This window comes from Elgaria multicarinata, chromosome 9, assembly GCF_023053635.1.
Source record: "Elgaria multicarinata webbii isolate HBS135686 ecotype San Diego chromosome 9, rElgMul1.1.pri, whole genome shotgun sequence".
Taxonomy (NCBI): Eukaryota; Metazoa; Chordata; class Lepidosauria; order Squamata; family Anguidae; genus Elgaria; species Elgaria multicarinata.
Genome location: NC_086179.1, coordinates 18,149,803 through 18,171,471, shown reverse-complemented (window position 1 = coordinate 18,171,471; position 21,669 = coordinate 18,149,803). Strand labels below are relative to the sequence as shown.

Below are 21,669 nucleotides of genomic sequence, written 5' to 3'. Positions count from 1 at the left end.
TATCTATCATCTCTCTCTCTCTCTCTCTCTCTCTCTCTCTCTCTCTCTCTCTCTGTCTCATCTATCTATCTATCTATCTGTCTGTCTGTCTGTCTGTCTGTCTGTCTGTCTGTCTGTCTGTCTGTCTGTCTGTCTGTCTGTCTGTCTGTCTGTCTATCTCATCTATCTATCTATCTATCTATCTATCTATCAATCTATCTATCTATCTATCTATCTATCTATCTCATCTCTCTCTCTCTCTCTCTCTCTCTCTCATCTATCTATCTATCTATCTATCTATCTATCTATCTATCTATCTATCTATCTATCTATCTGACCCCTCGTTTTTGCTATTGATCAAAGCCAAAAAATCATCATAAGAACTCATGATAAGCTGACAATAACCTTCTGTTCCCTTTCCTCTATCTCTCATATTTCTGTGGAAATTATTTGGAACTGGAACCATGATTCAGCAATGCACCTTGCAGAGGGTATGAATGGAGAAGTGATTGGGATATGAAAGCAGGCAGAGAAGAATTGGCTGCAGTCTTTATGCAAACTCTGTCTTTGTCTGTACCTACAGTACTTTGTGTTAATGGTTCATGTAAATTACCCAGAATGTGGAAAGGGGAAAAAATGCTACTGGAAAGAGGCCTAATTATGGAGTGATTCACCTGAAATGACTTCAGGTTCCCAGAGGAGGTATAACCCTACTTTGTGAGAAGAGTGCAGGACAGTGCGCCTTTCTTGGGTTATCTCTCATGGGGGAAGAGTCCAGTACCAGATCCATCTGCCATGGCTAGACTTAGAGAAAATATATTTTGGGGAGTTGGTCATGACTAAGGCTGCAATCCTATGCACACTTGCCTGTGAGTAAGTCCACTGAAAACATTGGTACTCTCTGGGTAGATGTGTAGGATTGCATTGGAAGTCTCACGGGAAACAATGGGATTAAAGTTTGTCATGGATTGCTCTATTGGTTTCTGGGGCTGTCAGGGTTCCTTCTCTGACCTGGACCCCCTGAGCAATTCCTTAATGACCTATGCCATTATTGTTGTTGTTGTTGTTGTTGTTGTTGTTGTTGTTGTTGTTATTATTATTATTAGTAGTAGTATTAGTATTAGTATTAGTATCCCACCTTTTGCCCAATACTCAAGAGTCCCACCTTCCTTCTTTTTACCTTCCCCTTCCCAATAATGTGGAGTTTCAGCTGTAGATGTTGGGAGAGTGATACTCCAGACAATTTAAGTTAAATTCAACAGTTTACTAGTAAAGTAAAACAAGCAACTAAAGGTATTTTTCAATAGAGCTGAGGCATTAAAAGAAAATAGTTGTAAAAATGCAAGTTCTTTTACCCTAAGCTACACCTAGACTTCTTCAACTGCATCTTTCTGCTCTTTCCTTGTGGTCTGACCTTTCTCTGGCTCTGGTCTGGCTGATTCTGTCCCTCTTTTGTACCCTTGTCTGACAATACAGAAAATACTGTTCCCAATTTGAAGACATGAAACTTAAGTGGAGAAATGCAACTTAACCAGGGAACAAATCTTGGAGAAATGAAACTACTTCTCTTAGGGGTCTCCCCTCCCAAGAGAACCCCCACCCCACCCCCAGGTCTCTAGTCCTGAACTTATTACCTTGCCTCTGTAGGCCCCAAATCTTCACAGGGACATACTTGCAATTCATTAACCTGGATTGGAGCTCTGAATCTTCCCCCAACTTCTATGTCACAGAATAAAGTGACCAAAAACTCACATTTAAATTCTGGCACAGGAGGTCGAAGCAGCATGCAAAAGTCCCGAGATTTTAAAATGACACCTTTATTATAGATTAACATTTTCAAGGAAAATGAAGTCATCTATGCCAAACTGCTGAGAAATATTGTTTAGTTAAAGCCCCTATATTTTAAATATGCCTTTCCTTTTTGAAAGATAGATTACGGATTACTCAAGCCATTAAAAACAAAACCGGCCAAACCTTCAAGCAAGAATCCATCAAGCAAGAATCTTTTGTATCCTTTCCCCACCACTACAAAAGAACAGCGGCACATGTGTGTTGAAAACAATCACCCAGCCCTCCCCTAAAAAAAAAAATCAATAAAAAAATAAAGTAAAAAAATAACCATTAAGAGAACAAACTATAGATAATGGGATTCAAAGTCATTTCCTTTCTGGCTGCTTTCCACAATTTGATGCCAAATCATTGAAAAGACTATTGATTGTGTTTACTTGGAATGGAATCAAATGTTGAGCAGGATATACGGTGCAGTCTATACCACTTCCAATATCCCCACCATATGTGAAAAGCTGAGGTGGTATAGCCCCCTCTGCAGCCTTTATAACAGTTCTGATGTGATGTAGAATTTAGTGATGACAATCTATAAGAATTTCTCCATCATACTTCCAAGTGACTACTATGGTTTCATAATAAATTGTCTCATCCAGCCTACAACAGCCCTGTAATGAGAGAGAGAGAGAGAGAGAGAGAGAGAGAGAGAGAGAGAGAGAGAGAGAGAGATATCAGCCTGAGTTTACCCAATGGACTTCATGGACAAGTAAGTATTTGAACCTGGCCCTTCCTTGGCAAATTCAAATGCAGTGGAAGCTCCACCAAACTAGCTTATACCTTGACTAGAAATCTTGTAGGATGCAGTCGTATGCACATTTACTTAGGTGTAAACCCCATTGAATTAAGTGGGTGCGGTCATGAACTGTGGTATTACACACACACACACACACACACACACACACACACACATATATATATATATATATATATATATATATATATATATATATATATAGTCTTGGCTCTTTTTCTCCTTTGGAGACAGTTGCCAAAAAAACAAGAGTGAAGGATTATTTGATTCCTTGTAGATATTGCTTGTTCATTTATCTATAGACCTTAGGTCAGAGGTGAGCAACTTGTGGCCCTCCGGATGTTTTGGCCTACAACTCCCATCACCCTTACCTAACATAACCAATAGTGAGGGATGGTGGGACTTGTAGGCCAAAACAGCTGGAGGGCCTCAAGTTGTCCACCCCTGCATTAGTTGAATAGACTGCTTTTTACAGAGATCCCCACTTCCAGATTCGCTCTAGGCCGCGCCCCCGACCCATGTACCATATTTGTTTTTATTTCAAGAATTGGTGACCCCATAAGGAGGCCTTATGTCTGTGAAAACATGTACAAGGTCAGGTTGTTATGTGTCCCTCTCATTAATTTGTTACTGACCTAGAACTGCTTTTCACTACAACTTTTTATGGCTGAACCCTGTGCAATAACGTGTGTGCTCATGTGTGAGGTAAATAAAATCTACAAGTCCCATGCCTTGACTTTCCCCAGTTTTTGCCAAATCATGTCCCCCTGTATTCCTCAAAATACAACAGCCCAATGGGCCATCACACAAGCTAAAGGGGCCAGCACCTACCATTAAAATTTGGGCACTGCAGGAACGCCACTCATCAACTCCAGTTGGTGGTGCATAGTGAGAATTGTTCAGGCATTCTGTATCTGCATAGGGCAAATATGTGAGGAGAGTGCTCTAGCCCTGTCCCACTCCTTCGCTGCTTTTGTTATCCTCTACTCGTGGACAGCCTTTCTTTCCCCCTGGTCACTCTCCACGCAAGCCTTGGCTCTCCTCTTCGGACAGTTGTTCTTCAAAAGTAGAGGGCAAGAAATGCAATGATGGAGAGGGGCAGGGCTAGTGTGTTCCTTCTTGTGTGTTTGCCCTATCCAGCTACAAAATGCCTGAATAGGGCAGTATGCATCTGTTAATCAGATAGTATGCTGGGTAAGCAGACCTGGTTCCAGATTTTGGAATTCCCTGGGGAAATCTGCCATTGGGGGGCTCTCTAGCAATGGTACAAAGCACCTTGGATAGCTCCTTTAGAGTTCTGACTGAAACCTGGAGCGGATTCACCACCCTGCTGACATGGAAGCTACCAGTTTTCACTGCAAGTGAGTGGGAGAGGTTGGGGCAACTGCCTGCCACTCCCTCCTGCTCACTCCTAACTGGACTTACCTTGCAGCAGCCCGGTAATGAGCCAAGAGCTGAGCAGTTCTTAGCTTCTGGGCCATTACACTGCTGCTGTCCCTAGTTCTGGATTTAGGAACAAGCCAAGGAAGCCATGGCTTAGGGGCTCATACCACGAGGGGCCTCTAAATATGTTGCAGATAACTAAGATGCATTATAATTGAAATAGTTTTGGCTTAAAGATGTTGTAAAGTCTGGTATGTGACTTACAGCAGAGTTGCCTTATATAGAGAAAGCGTGGCAACACAGCATTTAGTACCGGAGGCAATAAGTGCAGGCTAGAGCCTGTTTAAAAGAAGTTCTATTCAACTGAATATTCAACTATTCAAAAGAAGTTCTATTCATTAGTGCTTTTATACCTGTCTCCAGAGAAGGCTAACACTGTTTAATTAAAACATTCCGAAATGCTGGGTGGTACGTACCTTTTAATCATTCTATTATAATGTAATACATTTTCTCTATATTTTTATGGTATGTATCTTGACACAGCTTAGGACCTCAGCATGTTTCAATCTGGCCCTGCCACTAGGCACTTCTGCTTGCAAATGTGAGCATGCAAGGAGGCTGAGGCTGGCAGCTGCACACTGCTGTGGGTGGACAAAGTGGCATTGGATACTGAGTTGGGTGACCCAGGTGAGGCATCAACCTTGGTCGGCCCTGGCAAATGCTCCAGTAGGCCGAGCACAGAGGCTGTGTCCCAGGCCATGGGCCTTCTAAAGGTATGAGGCAGAAAACGTTCACAGCCAAAGGGTGAGTAATTGGAGCAGTGAGGCCAGCCGAATGAAACCAACTCAAGGAATCAATTAGTGCCACTACCATATGGAAGGAAAAATACCCCCCCACACACACACACACCAAGTAATAAGAGCAATTTAACATCAGTTATTGTCTGTCGCTGGAAATCTAGTCAGAATGGGGGAGCGTTAGCTGGTTCTTGCCAACGGAGCTGCCAAGCAGCTGCAATAAAGACATCCGGGAGCAATGTTTTAATATACTTCAACACCTTCTGGAAGCTGTACGCCGGGCTCTAAGGCATGAGTGCGTTTCAATAAGATGGCCGCCCTGTGGTAACACTTTGACAATTGGCCCACTAGGTGAAAGGCAACGCGGCCCATTTCTTGAGGATATTTTTAGTAACGTTGTGTGAAATAACTTCCAGAAAAAATTGACTCATTATAACATTAGAACTTGCTGGTGAACTCCAATATGAGAACTGCGATAAATTAGCTCGATGACTCTGAAGGAAGGCTGAGAGAAGAGAAAACCTAAGACGGGGCGCAGAGGCTGCAAAGATTGGAGAAACCAAAGCCCTTTTCATGTGCTCCCCTGCATATAGGTTTAAATCATGGAAAGGTGAGTGGGACCACCCCTGGTGACCCCACCCCTGATGTCCACACATTCAGTGGGATGCCCGAAAATGGTGCCCTTGTGTGATATGTCGCTGCTCATATTAGGATCCTGATTGTTATATCAAACAAAAAGGAGTTTTTCACACAGCGCATAGTTAAACTATGGAATTTGCTATCACAAGAAGTGGTGATGGCCACCCACTTGGATGGCTTTAAAACGGGGTTGGATACATTCCTGGAGGAGAAGGCTTATCAATGGCTATGTGCCACCTCCAGTATCAGAGGCAGTAAGACTGTATAAACCAGTTGCTGGGGAACAAGCAGTAGGAATGATTCTTTACCTATTTAAATCAATTGAAGGCATTAGCAGTTTTAAAAAAATGGGCTGGCAAAACCAATCCAGATTACAGAGGCTCAAGTTTTTCATTTTTCCAATCTTAACTTCAGTTCATCCCATTTCCACTTTAATATGAGAACCATTATTATTATTATTTTTAAAAAAAGGTTTCCATAAAAATGCATGCACATTTTTGGGTGCATTTCTCCTAAGGCACACATTTTGCTATGGGATTTTGCCAAATATATGCTATTTTGCAAGCATTTTTGCCCAGTATAATGCATTTCGGAATGTTATTTTCCTGAATGTACACATTTTTTGTTTGGGGAAGTCCATCACAGAATTTGGAGAACTGTGAATTTCAAAGGGTAATTGAATTTCAGTTTGTGTATCAGTTCAAAGGTGCGAAATTAGATCGGTCCTCATTAAAATATGAAATGAACATTTTTTTCCCTCACCCTTAGACGAGTTTTTTTTTTAAATCACATATACAAGTGCTGGTTTGATTTGTCTTAAATAGTAGGAGGGGACTCTTATGATAGAGGTTTTTTTTTTATGGGGCATTCAACAGCAATGAGGCCAGAAGCATCCTCAAATGCTCATATCTTCCACTTACACTAAATCAAAGTCCACCTACATAGAAATAATCTCTAATAATCAACCCATACTGTTGACACAATTGTTAGTGCACTACCGTAATAATAAGTAGGCACCAAAGTGGACCAGCTGCACATCCCCAAGAGTTTGGTTTTGAACTTCTGTTCACTGTTCAAATAGAAACGGCTGCAAAAATTACAAGAAGAAAGACAAATGTTTGCGAAAGAAACAAGGTTTATATATCCTGCCCAGCTCTGCAGCGTTTACAGACACGGAGAATCAGCCAAGTTTATAGCGTTGCTTTGATACTGATTTGCAATTGGTATTTTACCATTTGATTGTGTGTTGAAACTTTTGTGTGCCACTTCGGGGGTCTTTTTGACCAAAAAGCAGCATGGAAATAAACTTGAACATAACATAACAAATACAGTTGATTCTATCAAGTCATCGAAGAGCTCTCGCTAGCTGAGCTTTTGAAGATGTCCTACTAAAATGTAGGCATTAAAATGGTCCAGGGAAGGTGACACAATGAAAGCAGCAATATCGTTCCCCCCCCCCCCCCGCAAAAAAATAACCATGCATTAATATAGTGATGTGAAAGGGATGAAACCAATACCCTGCGATCCATAGATTGCCAGCCAGGTACATAAGCAGTCTACCAGCTTACAGATTGTCTACAGGTAAATAGAAATGACCATTTGTCAATGAGCAACTGTACCACAATGGACATGTAGCGTTGAGGTGAGCAACTGTGGGAGATCTAAGGGGCTCTTTTGTCCACCAGACCCCCCTCCTCCTCCACACTGTGTGGAATGCCAAAACTGTGGTGTCTACAGTGCTATGGAGCACCAAATCAGTCAAAATTGGCTTGTTTGTGAGCTAAAGTTGACCCCTTTGGTGCTCTGTAGTGCTATGGATGACATTTGGGGTGGTATTTCCCCCCCCAAATTGGAGGGGCAGTGGGGGTTCCTCAGGAGTGTTGGGGGCCACATGCAGCCCATGTGTTGCCCACCCCCGATGTAAACATTTGTTATGCTAGTTGCCTGGACTGTCCTCCCAAGTAATGGGAGAATGTAAGTCACCAACTCCTCTGCTTTCTTGGATTTCTTAATGGGTATGGACACGTGGTAAAATTCTTCCCATCATTTGCCTGGAGGTTACCAATGAATGTCTGGTGAAGTGATTACATGTAGACTGTGGTACGTCACCAGTGGCAAAGGGCCCTCTATTTCTCCTGATGAAACCAGAGTGGACACTCCACTATTAGCCAGTGATAAGTCGTCCTATAATAGCGACATGTAGACATGCTAGGCTGCAGGTGAAGCAGTAACCTATCTGACCCATTCCCCATTCTCTAAGCTACCCTGTGAATTCATTTTTTAAAAAAAATGATATGGTTTGGTGGTTGACCAAACTGGAGTGGAGCATTCCAAGAACTTGCTTTGCTTCTCTCGACTTCAGAAATAAGAATGTGATGGTTTAATAATAATAATAATAATAAAAACTAAAGCTTTGACCATCTTGTTGAGGGGGCTACAATCCAACCTTAGGATCCCTCTACACCCCAGATTCAACTCTTCTCCATTAACCTCTGAAATGAATATATTTAGCTGCTAATTTTGGTGAGCATCTTGTTGATGGCTTGCTTGACGTGAGTGGTGGAACTCCGTCTCCGGGTCTTGCCTTGGACCATCTTCCGGCGTCGCACTTCCCGGCATAGCTCATAAAAGGCCTCCATGATGTTGCCTTCCCCTGTACAAGCAGAGCATTCGTAAAAGGCACACGCTAGTTCTGTGGCCAGCTTTTCCCCTTCTTCTGTGCTGACCTGCCGGGAGTGGTCCAGGTCCGCTTTGTTGCCCACTAGGATCAAAGTCACGTTCTTGGGTTTTTTGACTTCATCCAGCAAGTTCTTAAGCGGCAGGACCTCTTCAAAGCTCCCTCGGTCAGTGATGTCGTAGACCACCACAAAGCCCTCGCCCCATCGGACGTGCCCTTCCTTCTGAATGACATCTTCCTATTTTTAAAAAAGAGAAATGCAGGAAAAAGTTCGCAGTGGGGAAAGGCAGTGCCACAGCGCTAGGAGAAAGTAATGTGAGTGCAATGAGGGTGGGCGAAGTCACCCGTGTCCGAACTTTTGGACACTTGCCTTGCTGCCACTGTCACCTGCCTCTGCTCATCAGGCCATGTGAGCTTCTTTTGAGGCTCAGCTCAGCCCAATGAGCACTTGGCAGCTGTCTGCCCCTGCTGCCGAAATTGTGCACTTCCCTCCACTGCAACAATGGTGGTCGTAAAGGCCCCATTTACACAAGGATAAAGGTGCGAATGAAGCAAGGGTAGATGGCTGCTGAGTGCTCGTAGGGGTATTGCGAGTGCTTGAGTATGGGTTCACGCTCACACCATGTGCACCTGACTTGGTCTGTGGAGGGTGGTTATATGGGGAGCCCATCAGACTCCCAGACTCAGTCGAATGCTCACGACATCCCTACTTGCTACAGCTACTGGAAACTAGCTTAAATTAACACTTCCGGAATGGGACAAGGTCCCATTCCAAAAACATGAATTTGGGCTAATTTCTGGGGATTTTGCTAGCAAGCACTAGCTTCCAGTTTTATTTATTTCATGCTCGTGATTTATTGCATGGTCATGATTGGCTATTCAGGGAAGTTTGTGAGCCATTTAGATGATGTCATCTACCTCCAGGATGTCTCCCATGCTTCCCCCCTTAAAATAACACAGACATAGTCAGTTGTTTAAAAAAAGTTGGCCCTACTTAAAGTTAGCATTGCACTATAATTCTGCCACTAGGTGGCACTGTTTCATTGAAGGGAATGGAGCTTCCAGAGAGAGGAAGTGTTGAATTCAAACCCCGTGGCTGATCATAATCCCAGCCAGAAAGCGTAAGCAGAAAGCCCTGGTAAGGCACCGGGATTTTTTTAAAATGTAGGGAAACTCTAAATGAAATTAATTTCTCATCCTTCACATATGAATGCTGGACAACTTTCTCCTGTTGTTAATTACAGTTTCTTTGTTGCCAGAGTTTTACTGTAGGGATCTGCAGAGTTCTTACTCACCTGCCCAGCTGTGTCTAGTATTTCCATGGAAACAACTTCATCATCAATGGTTGCTTGATGTCGATAGGTGGACTCTTAAAAAGAACCATGAGAAAAACCCAGTTACAAAGGGTAAAAAAGCAAATAGTTTGGGGGCATGACACACGTCTACATTTTTCGTTCTTTAGGTCCAAGACGCTCTTCATCCCTCTCTTTTCCAACCGATGTGTGTTATGACCCAACCCTAAACGGCAGCTCGGATTCAGGACACAGAGGAGGAAGCAGTTGGATCAGAACCAGCAGTGCAAGCCACAGATATTGCGAACCCAGTTCCAGGCCTGGATGTCTCTTAGACTTGGAGCTTGTGCTTTATCAAAAGTCCAAACTCCGGCTGAGATGCATTTGGTTTTATCCCTTCCTTGTGGTTTTATTTTGTGATTTTATTAGAATGTAAGATTTTGTATAGCAGGGATTTGTTGTTTTATTGCTTTATTCTGTACAGTGCCACGGGCATGGATAGTGCCAGATAAATAACTAAATAAATGTTCACATTTTCAGGGATCCCAAAAGAAAGGGGATTAAGAACACTACATCTCTCCTAAGCTTGGCCAGGTGTGACTGAGATACCCCAAGATGACTGAGCAAACAACCTCCAACTGTTACTGTAGTCAAGGCTAACTAATAAAGAAAGGTCAGAGATACAGTTGTTGTTGTTGTTTAAAAGAACACCTTCATGGAAATAGAATAACAAAATTTCCCACCCCATTTATGGGCAGAGAAACCATTTCACCATTTTTCCCCTAAGGAGAAAGTGTATTGGTAGCCTAGCCACCATTTTGCATACATGCAATGCTCAGGACCTATAATTATTCCAGGGCATTGTGTGTGGAGAAAAGGGATCTGCCATCAAAAAGGAAAAAGCTTAAGAACAGTTTCTGCAAACTTGGACCCTACTGAGGAATTCCAGCTAAGTTCTAGTCCCCCGCCTCCCCCAGTTCAGCTGGGATCCCTTTGGAAATCATATCAGTGGAGGCTGTTGGCTCTGCTGCTGGTAGGACGATGTATCCGCTCCAAATTTAAGTCAGAACCAGACAGAATCCTAAAGGAGCTATACAGTAGAATTTGGACTGGTTCTGACTGAAATCCGGAGCGGATGCACCACCTCACTGACCCCGGAGCCACTGCCCTCCACTGCATGATATTTAATTTAATATTGGACTGCCTCGAACATCCAACCTTAAAATACTTCTGGGTCCCTGAATAGTTTGCTGCAGTACTCTCAAGTATTGTGTCGGAAAGAACAGCGCCATCTACTGAAACACTGAGGCAACTACTGGAGTGTTGGTCAAGGTCTCATTCTGCCCACCTTTGGATTGACAATATCATTGCTGCTGAAGATCATAAAACTATGGTTCTAGGACCTATCCAAGCAAACAGTGAGCATAGTATAGAACAGGTGGATATTCTAGGATAGTCTATCTTCACATTGTGTTGAAATGATCACATCTTCCCCTCTCTCTGTCTGAAAATGGAAGCTCCCTATGTATGGTTTACTTATTGAAGAACTACGCGTGGAATGACGCACGCTCCATATTCCTGAAATAAGCAGAGTGGTGGGAGTTCATAAACGTCTTGCAATAGGCAATTAATCGAGTTACTTTATCTTAAGAAGCCAATCACTCTTAAGCAAGATGGACAGCATCTGACATCCAGCTTGCCAGAAGACTGGCACGTTATTATCCCCGCCGCAGGCTCTTCAATCAAAAGCCAAACACAATTGCTATAGTATGAATCTTCCTCTTACATCATTGATGGGCAACTTCTGGCCCAGGGGCATAATCCTGCCCACAGAGGTTGCCATCCGTGGCTTGGGTTTCCTCAATAGAGCACCCATTCCCCTCTCCTAGCTTTGCTCCCTGGCCTGGAGGCTAATGGATACTTTTGTAAGAGGCAAACAGATGGATCCCTTTGTTATCTCCAACCTGCGATTGGAGATAACATGAGAATTCCTTTGTGTGCTGCTCCCAGTCCTAATGGGGGAACAGTGGCTCATCTGGAGCTCCTGCAAGCACCGGACAAGTGTGCTTCACTTGTTTCTTGGTCTAAATTAAAACCACAGAGAGACAGTGTGATGTAGTGGTTAAGCATGTTGAGCTAGGAGTGGGAAGACTTTGGTTCAAATCCCTATTCAGCCATGATGTTCACCAAGTGACTTTGTTCCAGTTACTATCTGTCAACCTAACGTACCACACAGGGTTGATTTGAGGATAAAAGAGAAAGAATAAGAGTCACGTATACTGCACTGAACTCCTTACAGGAAGGGCAAGATATAAATGTAATATAGCACGTATTATTATTATTTTAAAAATACAATGTAATACATTTGACAGACCACTGGCATAACTTTGGACCTTTTCCCACTGTCGTTATCCTCAGGGCTGATTTGGTTTTGGCCGCCTCTTCTATCCCATTCTGTTTCCTGGCTGGCTCAGAAGGCCAGCAGTCTAAAGTATGTAAAACTCACGCTTGAAACATTTCGATCCGTGCTTGCGATATTAGTTAGTTCAGTTTGGGCTTCATTAAAAACAACACAAAACACAAACACAATGCAGGCTTGCAGAGTATTAGCACGACTGGGCACTTTTCTCTCTCTCTCCACCCCCACCTCAGCAAGACCCCCGTCCAAATTAATTTACTTCCAAATTGCCAGATACACGAAGGAAAAGCAGAGAGGAGAAAAGCAGAAAGCGGATTGGAGAAGAAAGAAGAAGAAAAGAAAGATCTCCCCTGGGTGGATTTGTGCCGTAGAGTTAATGAGTACGCGGCAGAAGAAACTGTTTGCAGTGCAGGCACGTAGGGTCTCCGGGATTACGCTGAACCCCTGCATCCCTCTCACTGAACCATACCAGGACAAAGGGAAATAGGCCAGGGCCTGATCTAGGTTGTGAGGGATCTTCACAAGTGAGGGATCTTCTTAGTGAAGCAGCCACAAGGCCTTGCCTCAGTTGGCCAGGCCTCCTCCAGCTCCCAAACAGGGAATGGGCAGGAGGTAGTGGGCTGTGGCCACCACTGAGCCCTTGCTTGCCTGCTTGAGCAGGTGGGAAACGGAGTGGTGATGTGACCCAAGAGCCACAGCCGCTGGCACGGAACCTCTGTGCAGCAGATGGGGTTAGAAGGAGGAGCCACGGCCACGGGGAGGGGGTGAGAACTCACCCTCGCCCACCTTGGTGGACGTTCGCCCCGTCGCTGTCGCTGTCTGCCCCTACTCACCAGACCATGTGAATCTCTTCTGAGTCTTGGCTTGTCCCAACAAGCACTTGGCAGCCACCCACCCGGGCTGCTGAAACGGCACACTTCCTGCTGCATTAATGGCGGCCGCCAATAGCATAGGGGGGAAGTGCGCCATTTCAGCAGCCAGGGTGGGTGGCTGCTGGGCACTTGAGGCATGCGTCCGTGCTCATGCTGAGTGCACCTGACTGGATCTGGGATGTGGGTGGATGCAGAGGGGGGAGTCCGTTTGACTCCCGGACCCAGCCAGGCACTCAGGACATCCCTAGCCATGGGTCATGGTGAGAAACAGGCATTGAGAAGCACAGACCTGGGCCCAAACCTGGCCCAACCTGGGGTCCCCAGTGGTCCATACCCACTTCCCCTGAGCCAGCCCCCTTTCCTCAGCGACCTCTTGTTTGTTAGTTTCCTGGCTTTTATTCAGTCCCCCCCCCCGCCCCCATTCTAAAAAGTCAAAATGAGTTTCTAGCCAAAACACGCTGGGATGGCTTTGTATTTTTCACCACACTCTTTGGCCCTGGTCCTTTGGACTTCGCCCCTGACCCCACAGAATTCCACCCTACATGAGGGTGTGGGGAGAAATAAGGAAAATGGTTATTGCCATTTTTGCTACTTGTTATCAATGTACATAATGCTTTGAAGAGTCACATTGACCCTGTTCAGACGACACGCTAAGCCACGGTGGTTAAGCACTTTGAGGTAAACCCGATGGCTTAGCATGTCATATGGACCATGACTTAAGAGTGTCATGTGAACCATTCCTAACCATGGTGGCTACATAACCACAGTTAAAACACGGTCACTAACTATTAGGTGCAAAAGGGCTAGCAGCCTAACCACAGCTTAGTGTGTTGTCTGAACAGGCCCATTAGGAGAAAAGACAGGCTTAGACATTAGACAATCTTAATTGATGGCAGTGCTGCAGCAAGGCCTGGACTTTGGGACCCCATTGCGAACCCCGCCCCAAATGTCCACCCAGAGAATGGCAGGTGATGAAGGCATCAGAGAAGCAGAAGCAAAGCGCCATTTTATTCCTGTAGTCAAGATGGCGGTATGAATCAAGTGAGTTTAAAACGTGAAGCTGACTGTGTTCAGAGTATTTCCTTTCTTTCCTTTTTGGAATCAGAGTTGGCGTATGGTATTTTTGTCTCTCCATTGTTTTTGTTTTGTTCTAACATATCCAGAGGGTAGAAGCAGTTGTAAAGCCTGGAGTTGTGTGTGTGTGTGTGTGTGTGTATGAAAGAGAGCGCAAAAGAGCACAATCTTAGTTGTGTGCTTCACAATGGAAGCGATACACACAGTGCTGGCTCTGGGTTTTGCAGGGTCCTTTGGCAAGACACCCTCAATGGGCCTCTCCCTCAGTGATTCTACTTTCTCACCACCCTTGCCGCCTCCTCCTCCTCCTCCTCCTCCTCCTCCTCCTCTTTCTCATTGTTGCTACCACTTAGCAGGTGGTGCCCAGCCATGTTTACCCTAGATGCCAGCCCTGAATCCACAAGGCCATTGAAATTTTAGATCATTAAGTCCAGAATCCAAAATTATCGAGCGGCACCACTGTTCAATGGAGTTTCAAAGCAGGCATTTTGGACACCACTTGATGGGCATTTCAGACAAAAAGAAGAGCAGGGGTGGGGGAACGCACACAGAAAGTTCACTCTCGCCCTTCATTTACAACATTTTCAGGCACACCTCTAGCGCAATTTACTGCGCTGTGCTGCCTTGCATTATTCAGCTCCACGTGGTATTTGGGGATACAGCACGCATGGAAAAAGCAATCTGACAGACCGGGTTCTCCATCTGCAACAAGAAAAGCTGCGTCTCAAGGCAGACATTGAAGAAAAACGCCTCATGCCGGCGTTTCTCACATCTGCTTCTTCACCTGGTCCTGCTCTCACCTGACGGGTTGGGGGGATCTACACTACTGCTTTAAAGTGCTTTAAAGCGCTTTATAACAGTTTTGACAACTGTTGGGGCCCAGGACACACTGCATATACAGGTTTCAGAACGTTTTCAAAGTGCTTTAAAGCGCTTTAAAAGCAATAGTGTAGATCCCCCCATGCCTTTTAGAATCTGGCACTCTATGCTCGGTTCTCAAGGAGCCCAGCGCAATGCCCATCTGCTTCCCTGCCGATAGGTAAGGGGGAAAAAACACACCAAACCAAACCTCAGGAATGGTTTCAAAGCTGATTTCCACAATGTAGGGTACACCAATTCCCTATGCCAACAGAGATGGCTGGGGAGTTGGGAGGCAACAAAAGGGTTATTGAATTTGTATGAAGCCAAATGACTTGAATATTCTTCCCTTTGGGCAACTGGAAATAAGGATATAGGGTTTTTTATGGTGGGGGCAGGCAGACACCATCATGGTAGCAGGGAGAATGATATGCACTGTAATGTTATTTAGCTTTTAAAATCAGGGGGGATCATAAAATCAATGCATGCCATTTATTAAACACGTTATATTTTACAATGCAGTAGGGCTATGCACTTAGGCTGAATCCCTGAATCTGAGCTGAGGCGGGCTGATTCAACCCACCTCGGCCCGAATCCAAGGTGGTACCAGGTCAGACCGAGGCACCCCAAGGCTGAAGCAGATCAGTACCGAAGGTTCAGGGTTCCTTGGGCCGATTCAGGGTGGTGCTGGGCCACTACCCCTCCGGCCACCTGGGAAAGCCAGCGCAAGGCCAGCCATGAGTTCAGGTGAATCTAGTGGACTCAGACTCATCTCCCTTATCCTACCCACCCTCAGTGGTTATCTCCCACCCCCGCTGCTGCTGTCTCTGGGCTGCATCCTCTTTCCTGAGAGCCAAGCCATGATTTAAAGTTAAGATCACAGGTGTGTGCATGTCTCTCTTTAAAATAGCTCTATGGCCTCAAACTACGGCAGCCATAAAGGGCCATTTCCCTTAGTTTGTGATTTGAGTGAATATAAAGTGACTTCCTACATTAATGCAACAATAGTTGCAAAATTCCCTTGAGCAAACAATTATTGTAAGTAACTCAGCATTTACTCCACTTTTACTCCATATTTACACGCTGGTGTAAATGATCTCAGAAGCCAGGCCTATTTCATAGAATCATAGAATAGCAGAGTTGGAAGGGGCCTACAAGGCCATCGAGTCCAACCCCCTGCTCAATGCAGGAATCCACCCTAAAGCATCCCTGACAGATGGTTGTCCAGCTGCCTCTTGAATGCCTCTAGTGTGGGAGAGCCCACAACCTCCCTAGGTAGCTGATTCCACTGTCGCACTGCTCTAACAGTCAGGAAGTTTTTCCTGATGTCCAGCCGGAATCTGGCTTCCTTTAACTTGAGCCCGTTATTCCGTGTCCTGCACTCTGGGAGAATCGAGAAGAGATCCTGGCCCTCCTCTGTGTGACAACCTTTTAAGTATTTGAAGAGTGCTATCATGTCTCCCCTCAATCTTCTCTTCTCCAGGCTAAACATGCCCAGTTCTTTCAGTCTCTCTTCATAGGGCTTTGTTTCTAGACCTCTGATCATCCTCGTTGCCCTCTTCTGAACACGCTCCAGCTTGTCTGCGTCCTTCTTGAATTGTGGAGCCCAGAACTGGACACAATACTCTAGATGAGGCCTAACCAGGGCCGAATAGAGAGGAACCAGTACCTCACGTGATTTGGAAGCTATACTTCTATTAATGCAGCCCAAAATAGCATTTGCCTTTCTTGCAGCCATATCGCACTGTTGGCTCATATTCAGCTTGTGATCTACAACAATTCCAAGATCTTTCTCATTTGTAGTATTGCTGAGCCAAGTGTCCCCCATCTTGTAACTGTGCATTTGGTTTCTATTCCCTAAATGTAGAACTTGGCATTTATCCCTATTAAATTTCATTCTGTTGTTTTCAGCCCAGCACTCCAGCCTATCAAGATCACTTTGAAGTTTGTTTCTGTCTTCCAGGGTATTAGCTATCCCACCCAATTTGGTGTCATCTGCAAATTTGATCAGCGTTCCCTGCACCTCCTCGTCCAAATCATTAATAAAAATGTTGAAGAGCACTGGGCCCAGGACTGAGCCCTGCGGCACCCCACTTGTTGCCTCTCCCCAGTTTGAGAAGGTTCCATTGATAAGTACTCTTTGAGTCCGATTCTGTAGCCAACTGTGGATCCACCTAATAGTTGTTCCATCTAGCCCACTTTTAGCTAGTTTGTTAATCAGAATGTCATGTGGTACTTTGTCAAAAGCTTTGCTGAAGTCAAGATATATGACATCCACAGCATTCCCACAGTCCACAAGGGAGGTTATCCTATCAAAAAATGAGATCAAATTAGTCTGACAGGATTTGTTCCTGACAAATCCATGTTGGCTTCTAGTAATCACTGCATTGATTTCAAGGTGTTTACAGATTGACTTCTTTATAATCTGCTCCAGAATTTTCCCAGGGATGGATGTCAGGCTGACTGGTCTGTAGTTCCCAGGTTCCTCCTTTTTGCCCTTTTTGAAGATAGGGACAACGTTAGCCCTCCTCCAGTCGTCCGGCACCTCACCCGTCTTCCATGATTTTGCAAAGATAATAGACAAAGGTTCTGAGAGTTCTTCCGCTAGCTCCTTCATTACTCTTGGATGCAGTTCATCGGGCCCTGGGGATTTGAACTCATTCAAGGAAATTAGGTGTTCTTTGACCATTTGTTTATCAATCTCAAACTGCAATCCTGCCCCCTCAACTTCTGCTTCACTTTTTCCAGGGGGGTCATAGATCCGCTTTTGGGAGAAGACCGAGGCAAAGTAGGAATTGAGCACTTCAGCCTTTTGTTTGTCGTCTGTTATCAATTTGCCATCCTCATTAAGCAGTTGAACCACCATTTCTTTCCTCTGTCTTTTACTACTCACGTATCTGAAGAAAGCCTTTTTATTGCTTTTAGCATCCCTCGCTAATCTCAGCTCATTCACAGCTTTAGCCTTCCTGACGCCATTTCGGCACTTCTGCGCCACTTGTCTGTACTCTTCTTTTGTAGCCTGGCCTTCCTTCCACTTCCTATATGTATCCCTTTTTGTTTTCAGTTCATCAATAAGCTTTTTGTGGAGCCACATTGGTTTCCTCTGTTGTCTTCTATCTTTTCTCCTTGTTGGAATTGTTTGTAACTGTGCCTTTAAAATTTCATTTTTTAGATACTCCCACCCATCCTGCACTCCTTTTCTTTTTAGGCTCCCTTGCCACGGGACCTTACTTATTATAGTTCTGAGTTTATTAAAATCAGCTTTCCTAAAATCCAGAGTACGTGTATGGCTACGCTCGACTTTTGTCTCCTTCATAATCAAGAATTCAAGTATGGCGTGGTCACTTTCCCCCAGAGTTCCCGTAACTGCCACTTTATCCACTAAGTCATCCCTATTGGTCAATAATAAGTCAAGGATTGCTGACCCTCTAGTTCCTTCCACCACTTTCTGTAGGAGAAAGTTATCACCCATACATGTCAGGAATTTCTTGGAAGGGCCGCTTTTGGCAGTATTGGTCTCCCAACAGATATCAGGGTAATTGAAGTCCCCCATCACTACTACATCACACTTCCTTGATGTATTTTTAAAAGCCAACCTGCCTATTCCCCCAGTAGTTTTTAAAAGAAATAAAATGTCCAAGTCATCTGTGTTGATGAGAGCCCAGGCATAATTTTTTCAGACCACATAATGCCCATTCTGTGCATCTCGATGCCCACCCCCAACATAATGCCCATAATGCCCATTCTGTGCACCTCGATGCTCACCCCCAACCTTCCATAGCAGGCATTGTAACAAACCAAATGTCACAAGGGAGCATTTAAAAAGGGTTGGGTGTGGGGAGTGAGGAAGGCACTTAAAAACACACACATGGAAATGAATAGCTTCGTTTGCAAGAAAGCCTTCTAACATTGCCTTATTTTTAGCAAATTTGGCAGCCATTCCTAGAGGCTTGAATTGTACTCGGTCTGAAGTGTATGCGACTTCAACGCCATATGCTAGAGTGAAACGGAGCTGCCAGAAAAAGCACGAGACAAATTCTGACTTTGCTTGAATGCTCTACGGCACTATTCATTTTGAGGCAGACCACAACCAGAGGGCCAGATCGTTTCGGTTTTAGAGCAGCTTGGAGAATTTGAATCATCACGAAAAGACAGGAGTTTCCAAAAGCCAAGATCTGCCCCCCACCCCCGTTTGGGAATGCTTGCTGAATTGATTTTACATCATTCTCCAAATTCAACTATAATTGCCTTGTTGGGGGGTTGAGTCAGATCAAAGTATTGTCCAGTGTATTGGCAGGGATGAGTACTCTAATAGTGTGTGGCTTGGCTCATCTGCAAAGCAATCAGGGTGGTTTTCATTACATATAACTTAAGGGAACGCTAGTGTAGTGACCCTTGGATGGGAATATTATGCTCGTCTCTTAAAGAAAAAAAGAAAAAACCCTAGGAAAATCTTGTGCCAAGCCAACTCAAATTCTGTGTCAACAAAAGCTGAATTCTTCAACATTTATATTATATAAATATACACATGCGTGCATACAAATACATGCTCACACAGGGCTGAACAAAATGTCACCCCCCCCCTCCAATTCACCATTCCATATGCAGGGCAATTTTTCAGAATGAGTGCAAATTTTTGGGAATGGTTCTTGAGGGGATGATAGCACCAGGGGTACTTTTAAAATTTAGCACTTTTAAAACTTTCTAACACCCTCTTTAAAACTTTTTAAAAGTTGAACTGCACAGACACATACACAGGCAAACTAAGCCATTTTTCACCTAATAGTTTATTTATTCAAGTTATTTTTGCTTCTGCTCATATGAGAAGGAACAAGACATTTTGGACATTTCTACATGAGGCTTTTAATCCACCACTTTACCAAGGGTTCTGTTTCTGGATTCTTTTGCGGGATTAAGATTGGCTCCTTTACATGAGTTTTTCTCCCCAGGGTTTTTCTTTCTCTTCTTTCCATTACACAAGCAGTGGGTGGTGCTGTGTTATAGTGGCATTGCAAAATTACACTATGCTTCATCCCAGCATTCACAAATAATACCGGACTTTTCTCATTAGAACTCCCCCTTGCTAAAATGTTGCAAAGCGTGGAAAAGGCTGTGGAGGAAGATGACACCATGTAAAAGACCCGCAAACTACTGTAAGTGAGGTATCATAATCAAACAATAAAGGCCTCATGTATAGCTTTATCACACCAGCGTTATACTGTGGAATCACTGTGAATTGCGTGCAAAGGACTCCGAAGTTTTCCAGCTTATAATCTGCTTTCATTGTGAAGTACTCCCATGCATCCTGCTTTAATTGTGCTATAAAGGGAAACGGATCGAGGTATTTTGCTAGTAATTTTCGAGCGAATCATTTGTTGTTTTCCAAGTGGCCACTGGGGGCGTAGGAGCAGGATTTGCTACGTTTAAAGAAAATTTAAACAAATGCTTATATCTGCGGAAGCATTAAAGATAAAGACATCAAAATTGGCACAGTAATATATATTAAGGAGAGCTTTAAGCATACCAAATTTGAATTGGATTGGGTCATCCGTTGATTTTTTAAATGATTTTTTTACATTTCCCCCCTTAAACCCTTTGCAAAGGCTCTTAGGAGCGCTGTGATTTAGCAACAACAACAACGCCAGTTTAGCACTGTAGGGGATAATTCTAGGGAAACAGGTACGTGGGATGAAGCTTGTAGAATGGCTCTTTGGCACCTGAGGCAGACCAGCAAATATTATCTCCCTGGCCTCTGCCACCACTACTTCCTACATCCTCTCCCCACTCCTTCCATGTAGCTTCAGCAGTCATAGGCACTTGCAGCATGGTTGGCTGGGAAATGCTGGGAGTTGTAGGACCTTCCCACCCCCCCGTCTAAGCATGCATAGGATTGCACCTTCAATTGTCTTTCTAACATGCCCTGTAGCATTCCATGTTTAAAGGCAATAGAACACAACTTACCAAGGGTAGGATCGTACTCCCATATGAACCGTTTGGTCAGAAAACGCACGACGAGAGCTATGGGAAAGAAACAAAAATAGGTTCAGGTGATATCAGCTGCATAACGGCTCACTTGATTTAGAGGAGAACAATCCTGAGCCATGTTCTCTAGGCAGAGCACTCTATGGCAGAATAAAACACTTATAAAACCAGACTATTCAGCAAGAAATGTTAAAGAGAGTCAGAAAGAGACTGTGGCCTTAGCTAGACCTTAAGGTTTATCCTGGGATTGTCCTTGCCTGCTCCCAGGATATCCTGTGTGTCATTTACATGAACAGGGATGACCCTGGGACGATCCCAGGATAAACCTTAGGTCTAGCTAAGGCCTGAGCCACACAACCAGGTCGGGATGATGAGAATTTGGTTTGAGTGGAGCTCCAACACTCCTGCGCACATTTGTGCAAAACTTAAAATGCAGACACATGTTTGAAAGGCAAATCCATCAGGTCACGTTTTGATTCTACAAAACAACAACTGGAAACAAGAAAATGTAAACACAACAGCATCCAGAATTGGAAACGCAAAACTTAAACGATCAAACTATAAATACAAAACCTTGGAGGGAAATCCAAGTGAGGTCATTCAGTTGGGAGTTCTCTCACTCTAGACAGGCTCAGAATATTTTCTTTCATTCTTACATTTATATCCCACATTTCCTCCACTGAGCTTAAAGCAGCATACAGGGTAATCCCCATGTTTATTTGTTTATTTATTTATTTATTACATTTATACACCGCCCCATAGCCGAAGCGGTTGAAACGTGCGGCTCCTGTTGCTTCTCTGTCGTCGCTCCGATGACGTCGCTTCCTGAAAACAGGAAGTAATTAGGCCCATTCAGTCTAGTAGGAGAGAGCAGCAACCGGACTTTTTCTGGTTTTGTTTTTGTTTTTGTGGCACAACGAAGGCCAGAAGGGGCGGAAGACGTGCGAGAGGCAGACGACGTCATGTGAGCGATTTGTGAGTGCCCAGTAATGAGCGTGCAGGAAAACGCTCGTCGGATGGAGCTTATACACTAAAACTTATGGAGCAACACATGTTCAGCCCCGGAATTTGTGATCCGTTGCAAAATCAAGCACCCGCCTC

The 21,669-nt window shown here is 44.3% G+C and overlaps 1 protein-coding gene across 1 annotated transcript in view; it reads right to left on the bottom strand.

The window, feature by feature from the left end:
- Positions 1 to 7,832: 7,832 nt before the first annotated feature.
- The window catches only part of RERG (RAS like estrogen regulated growth inhibitor), a 108,601-nt gene continuing 94,764 nt past the window's right edge, over positions 7,833 to 21,669 (bottom strand). The window contains exons 2-4 of the mRNA XM_063134864.1: positions 20,548 to 20,604; positions 9,367 to 9,440; positions 7,833 to 8,309 (exon numbers count right to left, since the gene is read on the bottom strand). Of these exons, the coding sequence (XP_062990934.1) occupies positions 7,902 to 8,309; positions 9,367 to 9,440; positions 20,548 to 20,604 (539 nt within the window). The 3' untranslated portion in view covers positions 7,833 to 7,901. The remainder of the gene's footprint in view (positions 8,310 to 9,366; positions 9,441 to 20,547; positions 20,605 to 21,669) is intronic.